We start from the raw sequence: 15515 nt of genomic DNA, 5'->3' as shown, positions 1-15515 counted from the left end.
TTGCACACAACATAACACTATTGGGGGAGGGAAAGGGAGAGACAAGAGCGAGCCGACCATGTTTAAAAAAAAATTAAAACAGTTTCCAAGCATTACCTGGTAGTCATCTAAAAGTCGTTGTCTAGCAAAAGAGTAGAAAATAACTTGACATACACGCACATGCATGTTCAACACGAGTTCAAACCAAATCACACACACACACACACACACACACACACACACACGCGTGTTGAACTAGTTCAAAGTCAATTCCACTTAAATGCCAGCTCTCCGTGGCGCACGTGGAGCTTGGGCGTCTTGGCGGGTGTAAACGGAGATGTAAACGCTGTCAACTTTGGGGCAAAAGCGTTTGGTGTGGGCTCGGGCCCCGGTGGCACCACACAGAGGACACACGTACTGGCGCAGATACGGACACAGAACCTCTCCCGCGAGATTCTTCAGCCAGTGAGAATTATACACCAATTGAGTCTCCCCGTTGTGTTTGCAAAAACTGCACCTCATGCTCACAACGTCCGGAGATGGCGGTTCGGGTGCCTGCTGCTGACGCGCCGTCCTCCTGCGATGCTGCGGACCGCTCGTCTTTCCTTCCAAGCCAGCGTTGATCGACGGACGAGCAGAAGCGGTCAAAAGATCCCACTGGCCGTCAGATAGTTGTCGAGTGGAGGATCCTCGATTTGTACATCCAACACGAGTTGCATCAGAGTCGCTTCTTTTTGCGGGTGCGTTTGCGCGTAGAGAACCCAAAGTCGCGCTTACGTCGTAGTGAGGGTGCAGAACTTCAGCGGCCACATTGCGAGACTGGATGGAGGGATTCCGATCCAGAGTTCCTCGGATTAGATCCGACAGACCCATGTAGTCCTTCCAAGGCTGAAAATTTGTGTTGTTCGAGTCCATTAAGGAACGCTCCCACACCAGGCTGTTCATTTTAGCGTTTTCAGGCCGAACTGCGCGCACGTCGGTCGCGTGGCTGTTTATTTTGCCCCCAGAAAAAACAAACGAACAAAAACAGTGTGGCGACGCGGTGTCTTGCACGGGCCTTTGATTGTTAATTGGATGCACGTGACCACGCCTGCAAAGCATCAACCAGGCGCCAGGTGCTTTAGCCCCGCCCACTCTAGATTCTTTGTTTCATACTTAATTTACTAAGGATTTACACAGCCATCCCATCTCTCACTCTTCATCTTGCATAATTCAATGCTGATTCTCTGACTGAAGTAACTTGGGTCGTTTCCAGAATAGGACCACATTTAATGTAACTCCCTGAAATTTCAAACACATGCACTAATTTCTGAAACTTGCACAAGTCTACTTTATAGTTGTACTGGGTGGAAAATGCCCCTGCCCCCCCGCGCCCACCCAAAAGAAAATCCAAATAGCAGGCAGCCTTATTCGCCCAAGTAGACGTGTGAGCGACCACACTCCTGTACCGTAGTAAAACAAATAACCAACCAAGCCCGGTGAAAATCACTCCCACTCCGATTTTGGAGGTCATCCAAATATAAAAAAATTACTTGACTAGCTCCAGCGCTACGGCAGGGGTCTTGAATCCTGTTCCTTGCAGGCCAGTGTCCTGCCCGTTTTCCATCTCTCACTGCTGCAACACACTTGATTTGAATGTTCAAGATTGCTACCATACTTCTACAATATTATCTTGGAAAACATCAGTCTGTCGTTGAGATTGTTTTCAAGGAATGCAACAGTGCTACCTTCTTTTGACATTCAAACAGGACATAGCAATTACTTGATGAAAGCTTATATAGTGATTTGCTTTTATTATTTTAAGAAAATGCATGTTTTAGAATGGCCTTGGAATTCAATTGCCTGAAAATGACAGATCCAAATGTGCGGTTGGGTTTGTGTACATCCCATCTCTCCCACCAGCCCATCTCTTGGAGGGGTGAACTCCCTCTTCGGCTCTGGAGACAGGAAGCACATCAAGTGGATTTTACAGTCATAGAATTTCTGGTGCATGCCTATCAAAATAATTGTATTTTTTCAATAAAGGCTAGTCCTACTACACTAGTGTCCAACTCAAGGCCCGGGGGCTAGATCTGGCCCGTGACCTCATTTTATATGGCCCGCTTAGGGCAAATCATGTGCATCTTCTTGTTTCTAACACATTTTCTTCACTTTCAACAACATTGAGATATTGCCATTTATTTACCAATCTTCCCCTTTTAAAACAAATTGACGAATTGTTGAACTTGGGAACTGAGTGTACTTTCTTGTTCCATGTGACGACGTACTCTTACACATCTGCGTAAACTAGTTCATTACGCGTTGTTTGTAACCGTGAAATATGTTGGTACTTTCATAAACTGAGGAGCCCCTTTAATATTTTACTACCCGTCTGCGATCCACCTGCAATGGGCCTGGGACCCACTTCAAACATTAGCAAATATGTACTTGACAGACCTGTGGTTGTATGACAAACTGAGGGCGGCATAGAGCTCTGGAGTACTGGGTGTTCCAACTCTGACTCTTCCCCGATGGCACGCTGAAACAGTCACAGGGCTGCATTCGGTGGAAGATGGAGAAATGGGAACACAGCCAGATATGCTAGCTGGGCCCAAACCTGAGAAAGCCAGTCAAAAACAGTGGTTTTTTTCTACCCTCACTTTCTTACGACCATAAAACAAGAATAGGGTGTAAAATTAACTCACTCACTACCAGCCAAGTAAAAAAAAAAAAGAAATATAAAATTGACGTGTTTAGCCGTCAATGGCAGTAAATGAGTTAGGGACTCTGAACTCAACATTTAGAGCACTTTACAAATGGTGTGCACATGCAATGTTTACTGCTATATACAAAGGGAACATTTTGTGTAATACTGTTAAAAAATATACAGAGATAACAGCATGGTTTTTATTTTTAATAAAATTATGCGTCACACGGCTTTCTACTTACTATGGAGTGCGCAGTCCGTTTTGTCCCTTGCGGCTCTTTCACTCCACAAAGGAGAATCATGTAAATATTGCTGCTTCAAGAGAGAGCCCTTGTGATTCTCAAAGTCCAGACGCTGTGAAAAAAAAAAAAAAAAATGCAATTCCAGATATTTCATGTCGAATTTGAACACTCTCACCTCCCAACTTAAGCGTATGGCGGCCTCGGTGAACGACTGTCTCTCCTTTTCGAAAGTCCGTCTCTGATGTTTGAAGTCGGCCCAGTGCATTTGGAGACGCTCCCACTCCTCCAAAAAGTAACAATCACTCAGCTCAGATGGGATGGGTGAGAGAAGGCCGTCCTACAACAAGAACAGCATGAAGAGATGAGCGAGTCCAAACAGTTTTGGTTGTGCGTCGAAGTCGACGCAATTGAGAATCACACCTGCAGCATTTGTTGTTGTTGTTCGACCATTTGTTGACTCTCTTTCAATTCTGTTTGAAGCTGAGCCAAAAGTTTGTCATGGTCCGTGTCGTCGCCGATTTGGCCTGCACACAAACGTTCTCATAAATGATGCCAGGAAGCCGCTGCACTTAGTCGATTTTTGGTCTTACGAAGCTGTGCAAATGCACAAGAGAATGCAATCATGTCACTTTAAAAAAAAATCAAAAATCCTCAGCGTTTTCACCCTCACGTCGAAGGTCAACCAGACTTTGCCGCACACGTTTCCAACTGTGAACCACACCTCCCGTCACATGGTCACCAAGCGCTGCCTCAGCTTGAGTTAACTTTTTGTCTCCATTTGGGGATCCGCTCGCAACGTCCTCCGAGTTTGACAAAGTCTTAAAAGACAAGAATGGACAGAATTACGATAACATCCACATGGTGCTCTCAAATGACTGCTTCGCGCAAAACTCCCAATTTGAGGTTCAATATTAGAAAGGCTACAGGACACGCCACAATTGGGCCAAATTTTTCACATTTTCACTTTCTTGCAATCTAAGTCGGAAAAGATTTTCCAGATATTGCCGCAAGATTTACCTGACCGATTTCCCCGGGTGAGCTACGAGTGATTTTAACTCGCCCATCTGCTCAAAAATTGTAGCGCCATCAATGATGATGACAAATAACGGAGTGGCAACATTCTGTAAATTACCCACCTGCGGTAAGAACACTCTGGGTGGTTTTTTTTCCCCCTCGCTTGTATCACGCACATTTTATCAATTGGTTAAAATGGTTAAAAAACAAAAAAACAAAAACGGATCGCCTCGTTTTCCTCACTTGCTCCATGTCAACTCTGATGGCATGCAGTAAGGTGGTGAGGCTGTGCCGCAGCTTCATTGCTTCCCTGAGCTCCGCTTCTCTGCGCTCCAGCATCAAACGCAGTGCTGCCTCCTCTTGCCTAGCCAAAGAAAGAAAAAGAAAAACACACTCCACCTTTTAAAGCAATTTCATAGCAAACACCGCAAGCTATCGGAGTCAAGTTTACGTTGCAGCCGAAGGCGATGAATTGATCGACTTCACATTTTTGCCTCGAGCCCCCGGTGGCAAGTTCAGCATCTCAGCGGCTTCAAAGAAAACGAGAATATTTGACATAGAGGCCCAACGAGCTGCAATTGGATTGTGATCATCTCACAGCTTCCTCTCTTGTTGTTTCTATCTGACAACTGAGTAAGTCGTTCTTTCATTCTGGTGCTTTGTTGCTCTCTGCATCTCAGCTCGGATTCATGCTGGTTGACCCTCAGCTGCAAACGGGTACTCTGGCGGGAAAAAAAAAACAAAAAAAAAAACTTAGTTCATCCCACAGTGAGGAAATTTACTGTGTACGGGAGCAATAGTGCAAAGCGAGAATGTTGTCCAGTGGCTCGCAAACAAACACCTTACCTTTGCCCGTTCACACTTCAGCATGTCCTGAAGTCGGGCCACGTGCTCATCCATCGCTTTCAGTTGCTCCTGCAGGAGACGATTTGGCTGAGTAAATCAGAAATCCTTCATCATACGCAATAGCGTCCATTTACTCACCCTGAGGGAATCTGCTTGATCACCGTTTTCCCATGAGGGGTTGCGGTGAGAGATTTTACTCGGAGGGCTGAGGTCCCTCAATAAAGAGCCTGAAGAAATGGCACAGAAAGACAATAGTAACTTTCATTTCTACTTTTTCAGTTTACAACCGGCGCTCGATCAATCAACTACCTGCTACCGGCTGAGTTTTGGTTACATTTTCGATTGACTGACTTCACTCCGTCCGCCATTTTGTTTTGGACAAGATCTTGCGTGACAAGTTTTTATTAAACGACTGAACTAAATGAAGATGCCATGATTCATATATTTATTTATTTAATTCCGGCACACTTGTTGGTGTGTTAAAAATGGGCACCGTTTACCTGGAATCTCTTGCTTCTTTCCAGCTTTTGTCTGAGCAAACCTCAAAGCCATGTAGGAGCCAGTAAGTTAAATTCCGCAGTCGTTTTCAGAACAAAATGACTCCTCTAAAAAAAAAAAAAAAATTTTTAAGTTAAAACGTGTAACAATCATATTAACACATGCCAGCCATAACTACCATAAAACGGGATCCCTCGAAATGTGCGTGTCACCTTGAGGAGTGCAACTTCCTCTGGTCATGTTGCCACTCAGGTGTTCGCAGTTGTACTAATTAGCAGGCAATGACAAAGTGTGAATAAAATATTCAAATCTAGAAGCAGACCTCTCATTCCCTGACAGCTTATTTTAACACTTCACCGGCTTTATAGTGGAAGAGATGAAGCCATTCAACATTGTTGAGCAATCAGTGTTTGAAGGAATGCTGCAGCCAGGCGAAACGACTAATATATATATTTTAAGCATTTATCACACTGGTCAACAGTTAATTGTAATCCAAGAAGACTTGGTGTCCCCAAATAAATGGAAGGTCTTTGCTCTTTTTTGCTACTTTTTAAGTGCGTCAGACCCATTTATGAATGGTCGTTGCTGTGTGTGCGTAATTTTAAACAAGTTTCCGTAAAGGATTCTTCAGCAATTCTCATGTACATAAGCAAGACATCTCACCTAAATTTGTTTTAAAAAAATATATTTTAATAAAAGTTTATTCAAGATAAATCGATGACTTCAAAGCAGTAAATGAATGGTAAGTCAACACAAGAGCAAATTTTGATCAGTGTGTTGGTTTCTAACATCCTCAATGTCAATCTAAAGGTTTCAGATGCCAAATCCAGAAAAAAAAAGCATCTTCTTTTAAACCATAATTGGCATTTTGTAGGAATGGCAATTACAGCAACGGTTCCAAAATGATGCTCACAAAGCAAACAAACACAAATTGTCAGTGTATGAAAAAGAAATTTAATTTCTAAAAATATTGCTCACAGTAGGAAAGACGAGGAAAATACAGGGTAACAGTAGTAAAAGATTTGGTTGCATGGCATAGAATTCCAATTTTGGAAAACGGGTCAAGCAACAGGTCACTTTAGCAAGATTCATTAACAGGAACATTCGGATGGTTTCAATTGGCTATTTGCATATATAAAGTGATGTACAGTAAGTCACTATTCAAATAGTGTAAGGCATGTGATTTAAAGATGGTGACAGAGTACAAGCAAATTAAAGCAACACCAACAATCTACTTTAAAAGAAAAAAAAGCAACATTTAAGTCTGTACCATGTCATAGTGTGTCGCAATAGTGAGAACAAAACCAGAGATATAAATATCTGAAAAGTGGATCCTACCTCATAAATATTCTGATGTCCACAAGTTCGATTCTATGCATGTGTGTAGTGTTTGAGTCAAGTATCGTGTGCGACACAACAGCACTGGGTTTTAAATTAATATTGGTCTTGATCTACTGCACTGAACAAAAAATAATAATAATAATAATATTAATTTGGACATCAAATGTTTAGCAAAACAAAGAAATACTTCAACAGTATTAGTAATGTTGTGGCTTCTTCACCATTTTTGGACTCCACAAGTTTGGTGCAGCGTGAATGTGACTGATGAACTGATTTGGCAAAGAAAATCCTGAAATCATCCATCCTGAGCTCCGGGATGGAGCTCCTGTTAGATCTACAGCAACAATGCGTAAAATTGAAGACAGCCTTAGTTGTATAGATTCAGAAATTCTTCATTGCTCTTGCCAAGCTAAAAGAGGGGGGAAGGGGGGGGGAGGTAGAACACGTTAAAAACTGCTTCTTAAATGTGCACTCTATTTCCTTTGCTTTCCTGCACAAGTCGACGATGGTAATTTGGGAAATAGAATGTTTAAGGACAATGCTAATTCTCATCTATTCTAGTCAGGCGTAGAAAAGTGAATTTCATAAAATCATGTGTGTATTAATATTTCAACAAATCCACACAATTATGACGTATAATACATATACACAAAAAGAGCCCAAACACACTTAATGTAGAATTTAAGGCAATACCTCTCTTGCAATGTCAATTTAAAAGTGGACATGATCTTGTTTGAAAAGGATGATTCCCCCCCCCCCAATTATGCAGGTATATTTAAAATTGTATAATCCGTGGCAAGTCATGAATGTTTCCCCATTGCGCTTGTACCTCAAAACAGGGAGCAGGACTTTGGTGGTCTAAAGGGATTATCGCTGGAGGGCACACCGACCAGCAGCGGGTCCTTGGAGGCATTTTGCAGACAGAAGTTCCTCAACTCGGCAGCAGCCTGAGACACCTGCGAGCCACAGACGACGTTAGCATGTTGGGGCGCAAACACACACTTCGCGTCGTGTCAACCGCAAAAGATCCACGCAAAACAACAGGCCTGACTGTTATTTGCACACGATTTGCAAGCCACCGTGCAACACTATGTGAACTGTTTCGTGTCAGTGACATCGACTGCTTACGCACGTCTCTTTTCACGTGATTGGGACATTCGTTTAGTCGCGTACGCAAAGTAACTTGGCCACACAGTAAAACTTGCGTCAACGCGGAACTTACTTGCCAGCTCAAAGTTTTCACGCTCGGCGTTAAAGTAGAAAAGCGCGACAATGCGTCCATTTGCCTAAGCGCGATATTTTTGCTCTCCTCAATGTGAAACTGAAATGTGGTCGCCTGTTTATTCCCTGGACAATCCGTTTGTCTCCGCCATTCAGCAGTCGCTTAGCTTGTTGCTCTCTCGGCGTTTGTGTGTCCGTGTCGGCCGCTGGTACCTTGATCCTCCGGATGCTGGCCTCCAACCGGAGCTGCTTTACGGCCTTCTGGGCGATGATTAAGTTGTTGCTGGCGTTGTTATTGGACATGACGACGACTGTGGGTGAAATAAAAAAAGTCAAGAGCTCTTTATGAGTAAGACACGTCTACCAGAGAGAGGAAATTGGTCCCAAACACGCGAAAGCGCTTCTCCGAATGGGATCCCTCGACTGCTATGTTGTCCCGCCCACTGGGCCATTCTAATTGGTTTGCCCCTTGTCAATCAAACGACCCCCGTAGAAAGCTTTGAACACGAACACAACAGTGCAGTAAAGGACTTGCTTGACAATATTTTGATGTGTTGGTCCATCGCCAGCTAGAGATTTGTAAGTTGAAACTTTTAGTGTGTTTGTGTGTAAATGGTTGTGTCCTTCATTAATATGAGTTCAGGCAGGGGCGTTTCTAGGCAAGAATGACCGTGCACCAAGGACACCCCCCCCCAAATAAAACAAAAACAGGACTCCGACCTTCCTGTGTGTAGTTTGCATGTGCTCCCCATCCATGCGTGGGTTTTCTCCGGGTACTCCGGTTTTCTCCCACATTCCAAAAACATGCATGGGAGGTTTAATTAATTGATTGCGGTGTGATTGTTATTGTGAATGGTTGTTCGTCTATGTGTGCCCTTATTTTTTTTCTTCATTTTCTTCTCTTTTCTTTTGAATCAGAGTTTAATTTATTGATTCAGACTTTTGAAAAAATATTTTTGTTATTGATGTTTTGGAATATAAATAAATAGTACAACATTCCCTTACATGTGCTGCCACTATTATCAAATCTGGAAAATACGCCAGAGTCATGAAGTTTCCCCACACTGACCTGAGTTGGATTTTCAACCTATTTATTTATTAAAAGGAAAAAATGCAGACAGGTAGACATATACAATCTTTGCTTTTTATTATAATTCTGTGAAGTAACAATATGATACAATTTATTTGTATTTATAGAAACGACATCTCAACAATTTTACTATTGGGGTTCCTGAATAATAACTAAAGAGTAAAACAGTGTTATTCTTTGACTGGATGGCGCTCAGATGATTTCTCCCCTGAAGATAAAAAGGAAAGAGGAAGAAAATACTCTTTGTTATTTATTCCATTTTGTCAACATATCACCTGATACCTGCGTGAGTGCGCTTACAAGTGATTGGCCCAATGGTGAGTGGCTTCATAGGAGCAGCATCTGCGACAGAGCGTTGTACTCTCCTTGTGCAAGGCTACACGGCGGACGGCGGAAGCATGTGGAAAGCAACGGCATAACATCAGACAAAAGTGGTTAATCGGCAATGGACACGGATCTATCTGCGTTGCTGTGAATAAAATGGAAGACAGTATAACACTCACCGGAATGCAAGAGTACCTCCTCCGGTCACACAGCCTGAGGCTACAGTGGAGATAAACATCTCGGTATTCCCCTTGAAGCAGGAAAAACAGGGCAGCGAAACGAGCCCGGAGGGATGAGCCACTCTCAACCACAGACACTTGTTGGCGGTCAGCGGGACATCTAATACGGTCAAGGGGAGAGCAATGGTTTGCGTCATCTTTCAGTCATGAATCCCAACTAAGCGGACACATACTTGTTGTGGATGAGAGAGTATCGCTCAAGGTTGGCAGGATTTGAGGAGTGAGAGGCGAAGCAGTCCTCCAGAACAATTGTCAAGGTAGGATCCCTTTTGTTCACCGAGACCCCCACATACAACGGTGAGCCCACGGGAAGGACGACGGCCCCCGCTGCGTAAGGCTCTGTATAATTGGAGTTGCGGAACAGGACCATGGAGGCTCTGGCTTTGTCACCCGAGCCAACAATGCCGCCCCCAAGACTGTCAAGAAAGAGTAAATATCATCAATCAACGCTTAACATTCTTTATGAAACTTGCATGACTCCTTACAACACACACACACAAAAAACCTTTGCTGATTTAGAATGTCGATACTCCGGATACTGCCATTAGCTTTTTACAGCAAGATATGTTTACCAAATCTACAATAAGGAAATGCTTTTGTTTTATTTGACAACGCATCGCGATACAAATGCATTTCAATTTCCTATCAGCACTAACTATACATACAGTACTGTAAACCTACAACACTGTTATTATAACTAACCATAATCATATTTTCGAAACAGCAGTAGTGATTTTATTTATTACAATGTATTTTCATTTGAAATGTGCATTGATAAGTTCTACTTCCGGTCTAAGATATTTGCTTTTATTTTGAATGCAAACTTCCTGTTCAGTACAGGTCACACGTAAGGTAACTCAACGAAAAGTACGGCCATTACTTTTCATATTGAGCCTCAGAAAACGAACATTATTTTTTTTACTATCACCCCCTCCGAAGAGGCAAATGGTGAGAAAATGATGTATATAAGTATTTGTTGTTCATAAATACTGAGTGTTGAATGTGAAATATGTTACAATTATTCAACAAATCAAATTTTTTTCCCCAAACGAGTGCTGAATGAATTACTTCAAAGCAACCATAGTCCTATTTCTAACTACTCACTCCAGGAATGGTTTGACGGCGACATTAAGCCTGCTGTCTGTGTCCAAGGGATAGGCACATGAAAAAGGAAGATCCACAGCGGGAGAGAAGGAACCGTTGTTCAATGGATAGATGAATAAACTGTTGGAGTAGATCGCATGCGTTCCGTTGGTCTGCAAGACACATGGGCACGAGATACAACATTAACAATTCATTCAAGCACAGACTTTTATTAGTGAGTTCGAGAAAAATTCAGTCTTCAGTTCTGAAAAGTGTTTTTGTTTGTGTGTTAAGGTGCATCAAGAAAAATAAGTGCTTGTGTGCCTCTAATGAGAAGACTATCATCAGTGCCACGGGCGCTGCCAGGGATTTTGGGCCCCATGAAAAGAAATCCTACTGCAAGAGACACCAGGTATGATTCAAAGAGTCGTATTTTTATTTTTTTACCGTCAGCATGTTTCCGCAGGCATTTGCCTGAGCGTCAACCTCGTACCACACGACGTCGCCTTGCACCCTGACCCAGGTACAGTTGCGGACCGCCAGGTTGCCAGTGTGTGGGTTGAAACCAGCGCTTGTTAAGCGAGCTGAATTTAGGCCCACTTGGATTTTGTCCGGGCCACAAATAAGGTGAGAAGGTTTGAGTGAAGGTTGATTGCCTAAACAAAGGAAAAAAAATGATTTCATTCATTTCATTGTGTAATGATGCCAAAACGTAATGAAAATATTAAAACATACCTTGACAAACAACACCGGCATCCTCCCTGTGAGCACAGTTGTGTCTCCCAAATCCAAGATGTCTGCAGCTTGTTATTGACGTTTCATTTCCAAAACAACGGACATCATCCAACCAGATGGGTCCACTGCCCTGCCCGAAAGCTGCACTGTGCAGTGCCGAACGAGCCTTGCCGCAGTCCAACTGTCGACACACCACGTTGGCGTTGGTGAGGTCCCAAATGTCGTCACACACAGTGCCCCATTGTCCTTGATGGTAGACCTCCACTCTTCCAGAGCAGCGTTTGTCGGAGTTGACCAGCCTCACGGGTGAAGCGGCTAAAACGACAACAACATACACAAGATAAAACACCACCTTTTGAGCTTAAAAGGTGTTTTCTGACCAAACATTTTCTGGCTCCAAGATTTTGCTCTGGCCAAACATCAGTACAGTATCATAATTGTCTGTCGTTCTTACCTTCGCAAACCACTCCAGCATCCTCCTGGTGACCACAGTTGTGTGATCCAATGCCTCTGTGAGTGCACTCTCCCAGATTTGCTTCACCTCCGGTACATCTGAGGTCGTCTAGCCAAATGGGCCCACTGCCCTGTCCAAAGAAAGCCCTTTGGGGGGCGGCAAGGGCCCTGCCGCAGCCCAATTGTCTGCACACCACTTGCGCGTCGTTCAGGTCCCAGATGTCGTCGCACACCGTTCCCCACTGTCCGCGGTGGAAGATTTCCACTCTGCCGGAGCAGGAGCTGTTTCCGCCATTAGCCAGACGGACCTCCTCCTCATCTGGCAGCGCTGGTGATGTTGGGAAAAAAGATGTAGCAGTGGTGGTGGTGGTTGTTGTTGTTGGCGGTGGTGGTGGTGGTGTTGTTGTTGTTGTTGTTGGCAGCACTGTTGTTGTTGGTGGCATTGTTGCCGTCGTCGGTGATTCAGCGGTGGCCGTTGTTGGCTCCATTCCAGAACCTTCAGGTTCCGGTGTTGTCAAATGACTTGTTTCATTAACCGCTGAAAACAAAAGAGTTGTGTTAGACAGAAGAGCTCCACAAAACTTTTACATGAGCAGACCATTAAAAGTCGTACCTGCGCAGTATGCCCAATGACACGTGGGGGGCTTCACAAGTTTGTAGACGTAGTAGCTGGAAGCTGGCGTAGAGCAGAGCTTCACGTGGATGTGTTGTGAGGTAAAACGGCAGCAATCACTACTCCACGTATTACACACGGCACGAGTTACAATGACATCAGACTGTGTGGGATGAGGTTCTTTGAGTGACACGGTGATATGGGTTCCACACTTAAATCCACGGACACATCCCTCAGGAATATGAGCACCGTCTTGTCCGAGAAATAAGCGATACCAGCCATGCCACTCAACATTTCTGTCACACTTGGCAGGGTTCGTCATTCCGTGTTGCGTCGAACGCCAGTCATCATTCACGACCGTGTAGTCCTCGCAGGGGTCAGCGCATCTATTCCCAACGCAGTCCAAGCCTGTTGGGCACACTGTGTTTCCGCAAGAGAACTGGACTGACTGTGAGGGAAGGCCAGATCTGGAGAGCGCGCCAGTGTTGCGGCATTCATACGAGCCGGGTGTGTTTTGGCAACGCAGAGGTGCCGGGCAGACTTGATGAGGGAGCGAGCACTCGTCAATGTCCGCGCAGCCCCAGCCAGGCGTCCATTCGTAACCTCGGCCGCAACAAGAGCCATCGGCGCACACCAAGCTATCGTAACAAGTGAGACCATCGCCGACAAAGCCATCTCTGCAGACGCATGAGAAGCCGGCAATGGAGTCGCCTCTTCCGCGTGACTCTTGGCACGTTGCTTCTCCATGGCACGCGTCACAGCTGGAAACAACGGAACCTGAGAAGAGTACGTCATTTGTATTTCAGTGCCATTTCCGCAAGAATCCGTAAAAACACAACTGACCTCACAAAAACGTATGGGAAATTTTGGTGTGATCCACAATCTGAGGGCGTGATGACTACGTAAACTGCATCTTGCTGGAAGTTACGAGTGAGGTCACTCTTGGAAGTTGTAACATTTTAGCAATTGGACCTTAATTCAAAGGTAAATATGGCCCGAAAGTGCAACGAAAGTACACGGTGATGGTTCCCAAAATTCTTGGAAGAATGCATTTTTTTTTTCAATTTGCGTAGTTGATCTGGTTAATTTGCTTCCATTATTCTGTCACTGTGAGAGCACATCAACCAAATAATATCCAAATCAACACTATACCCGATCCTCTTGCAATGAGCTGCAACATCAGAAACAGTAGTGCACTTCTTGGCATCCCCATATTGGCCACGTGTCGACTTCTAAGAGAAAGAAAAAACATCAAGTTCATACATTATACATAAAAGGTTGACTAGATGTGAATAATACGCTATCTTGAAATATATATTTTTTTTGTATTAATTGCGCTGTAATGCCTCCTTACCTTGACAACGAGTGAGTCCAGGAGCTGGTGGTGATGCTTTAAGTGAGGCAAGAGTGAGGGAATTTATAGGCCGGAATTTCTGAGACATCGTACGGAACAATCATTTGTCAAACACAATTGGTCCATTGACAGCTCGTACTGATGAGGAATTCAATGGAAATGTTACATATTAATCAAAACTATTTGCGCACAAAATAACCCTCAAACAGAACAAACCCAGAGTCAATAAATATTACGGTAATCAGTCAATATCGGGCAGAGTGGAAAAGACAAAAGAAAGTGATAAATGTAGTTTGTACATTCCCCGAGACCAGGGGTGGGCAAACTTTTTGATTGGCGGGCCACAATGGGTTCTAAAATTTGACAGAGGGGCCGGACTAGGAGCAGTAAAATTTGGGGCCGGACTAGGAGCAGATGGATGGAGTGTTTTGGTAACCTCACCTCATCGGAGAAAAAAAATACATTTAATTTGAAATGAAAGTGAACAACAGCATCACAACAATATGTATGTATGTGAGAAACCACAATATTTTGAAAATAAAACATTAATAAGGTTTATTCATTTAATTTTTTTCAAGTTGAACAGGCCGGGTTAAAACGTTTAACTATATATATATATATATATATATATATATATATATATATATATATATATATATACAGAGATATAGAGAGATGTATTTTTTTATCAAATAGGCTTGTAAAATGTTACTTATTAATATTTAAATTTCATCTGTAATTTAATTATTCCCTTCGATTCAACAAATTAAAATGTTTAAATATATTTTTGGAGTCATACTACAAAGCACAATATTACAGGTGAAGTATATACACAATTTAGAACAGAAGCCTATTAAAATGGCCGTGACTTATAACTCTTGTCACGAACATATAGTTAAGAATATCACAAAACAAAGAATAGATCTAGTAAATATCAACAGGAAATACAAAATCAATAAAACCCTACCAAAAATATTTGACCAAAATGACTAGAAAAGAGGATGATATTAAATATAATTCTCGTCCAGAATGATGTTTAATCTCTATAAACAATATTACGCTTTTCATTTTGTCGTGTGGTTATGCAAAAGTTTCTCGAAATGATTAATTTGATAACAGCATATACACCCTCTGAAAATGTTTTATACACTATAGCTGAAGTAAATGATTAACTTGTTGCTTTGTTCTACGTTGAACACTTACCTAATACGGGCAATTTCTTGATGCTGTAAACTGCACTTACATATTCCTGAAATTATGCCATAAAGCAAACACTTACTGAAATTTGGGTACAGTTATGTAACTAGGAGCACATTAATATTATTAACTTAAGAAAAGATGAGTGTATACGGTGACAAATCACTAGACTCATAAATTGTAGAATTCATTTTCTTGCGTAATCTGACCAATCCTTATTTCATTATACTATGAAAGACCATGTCAACGGAATTCAAAGATTTTGTTTTTTTAAATGCTTTATATGCGTTTGTAGATAAATTGTGAAAGCATGTGTAAGTACTGTTACGTGAACATAGCACAAAGTTAGGCCAATCGGCCAATCCGCAGGAGTCCCGGTTAGCTTATCAGTTAGCTGGTGGCTAACACCTCTCGTCGTGGCGTGGAAAGCCCCGCGACGCCCCGGTGGATTCCTTAAACCGGTGGCTTGAAATACATATTTTTACCGGCTCTAACATGTAGTCTAACATGTGTAGCCTAGCCATAAGAAAGATGCTAGCTGTAGTGGTCCATGACTGATTGTTGTGAGTTGAACAAGCTGTGTTTTTGATCATTTGAATC

General features: G+C 42.9%; 4 protein-coding genes across 5 annotated transcripts; all 4 read right to left on the bottom strand.

Moving 5' to 3' along the window:
* Positions 1-208: 208 nt before the first annotated feature.
* Positions 209-1331, bottom strand: nanos3 (nanos homolog 3). The gene has a single exon (XM_088302486.1). It carries the CDS (start codon positions 1078-1080, stop codon positions 256-258), a length of 825 nt encoding a protein of 274 aa, XP_088158612.1. The 5' UTR covers positions 1081-1331; the 3' UTR covers positions 209-255.
* A 421-nt stretch (positions 1332-1752) lies between these two features.
* LOC148332692 (afadin- and alpha-actinin-binding protein) lies at positions 1753-5586 on the bottom strand. Of its 2 annotated transcripts, none has more exons than XM_088302484.1 (13): positions 5478-5586; positions 5268-5372; positions 4906-4994; positions 4768-4836; positions 4520-4643; positions 4373-4451; positions 4165-4285; positions 3572-3725; positions 3328-3431; positions 3083-3244; positions 2908-3019; positions 2416-2575; positions 1753-1916 (listed from the first exon to the last, which is right to left on the bottom strand). In XM_088302484.1, exons 2-13 carry the CDS (start codon positions 5317-5319, stop codon positions 1814-1816), a joined length of 1329 nt encoding a protein of 442 aa, XP_088158610.1. In that variant the 5' UTR covers positions 5320-5372; positions 5478-5586; the 3' UTR covers positions 1753-1813. The 2 variants fall into 2 exon arrangements, with proteins under 2 accessions (XP_088158610.1, XP_088158609.1); XM_088302483.1 differs by having other exon boundaries at positions 5444-5578.
* Positions 5587-6196: 610 nt separating this feature from the next.
* On the bottom strand, positions 6197-8251 carry LOC148332691 (guanine nucleotide-binding protein G(I)/G(S)/G(O) subunit gamma-10). The gene is made up of 3 exons (XM_088302487.1): positions 8041-8251; positions 7436-7562; positions 6197-7015 (listed from the first exon to the last, which is right to left on the bottom strand). The coding sequence occupies exons 1-2, from the start codon at positions 8128-8130 to the stop codon at positions 7437-7439; spliced, it is 216 nt and encodes a 71-aa protein (XP_088158613.1). The 5' UTR covers positions 8131-8251; the 3' UTR covers positions 6197-7015; position 7436.
* Positions 8252-8957: 706 nt separating this feature from the next.
* Positions 8958-13577, bottom strand: LOC148332690 (uncharacterized). The gene is made up of 10 exons (XM_088303406.1): positions 13517-13577; positions 12365-13141; positions 11753-12289; positions 11299-11613; positions 11011-11219; positions 10585-10736; positions 9654-9896; positions 9421-9580; positions 9218-9293; positions 8958-9125 (listed from the first exon to the last, which is right to left on the bottom strand). The coding sequence occupies exons 1-10, from the start codon at positions 13575-13577 to the stop codon at positions 9088-9090; spliced, it is 2568 nt and encodes an 855-aa protein (XP_088159532.1). The 3' UTR covers positions 8958-9087.
* Positions 13578-15515: the final 1938 nt, after the last annotated feature.

Source organism: Idiotropiscis lumnitzeri, chromosome 8 (assembly GCF_059441095.1).
Source record: "Idiotropiscis lumnitzeri isolate Australia: NSW breed Sydney's pygmy pipehorse chromosome 8, RoL_Ilum_1.0, whole genome shotgun sequence".
NCBI lineage: Eukaryota > Metazoa > Chordata > Actinopteri > Syngnathiformes > Syngnathidae > Idiotropiscis > Idiotropiscis lumnitzeri.
This window is presented reverse-complemented; position numbering and strand designations above follow the sequence as displayed.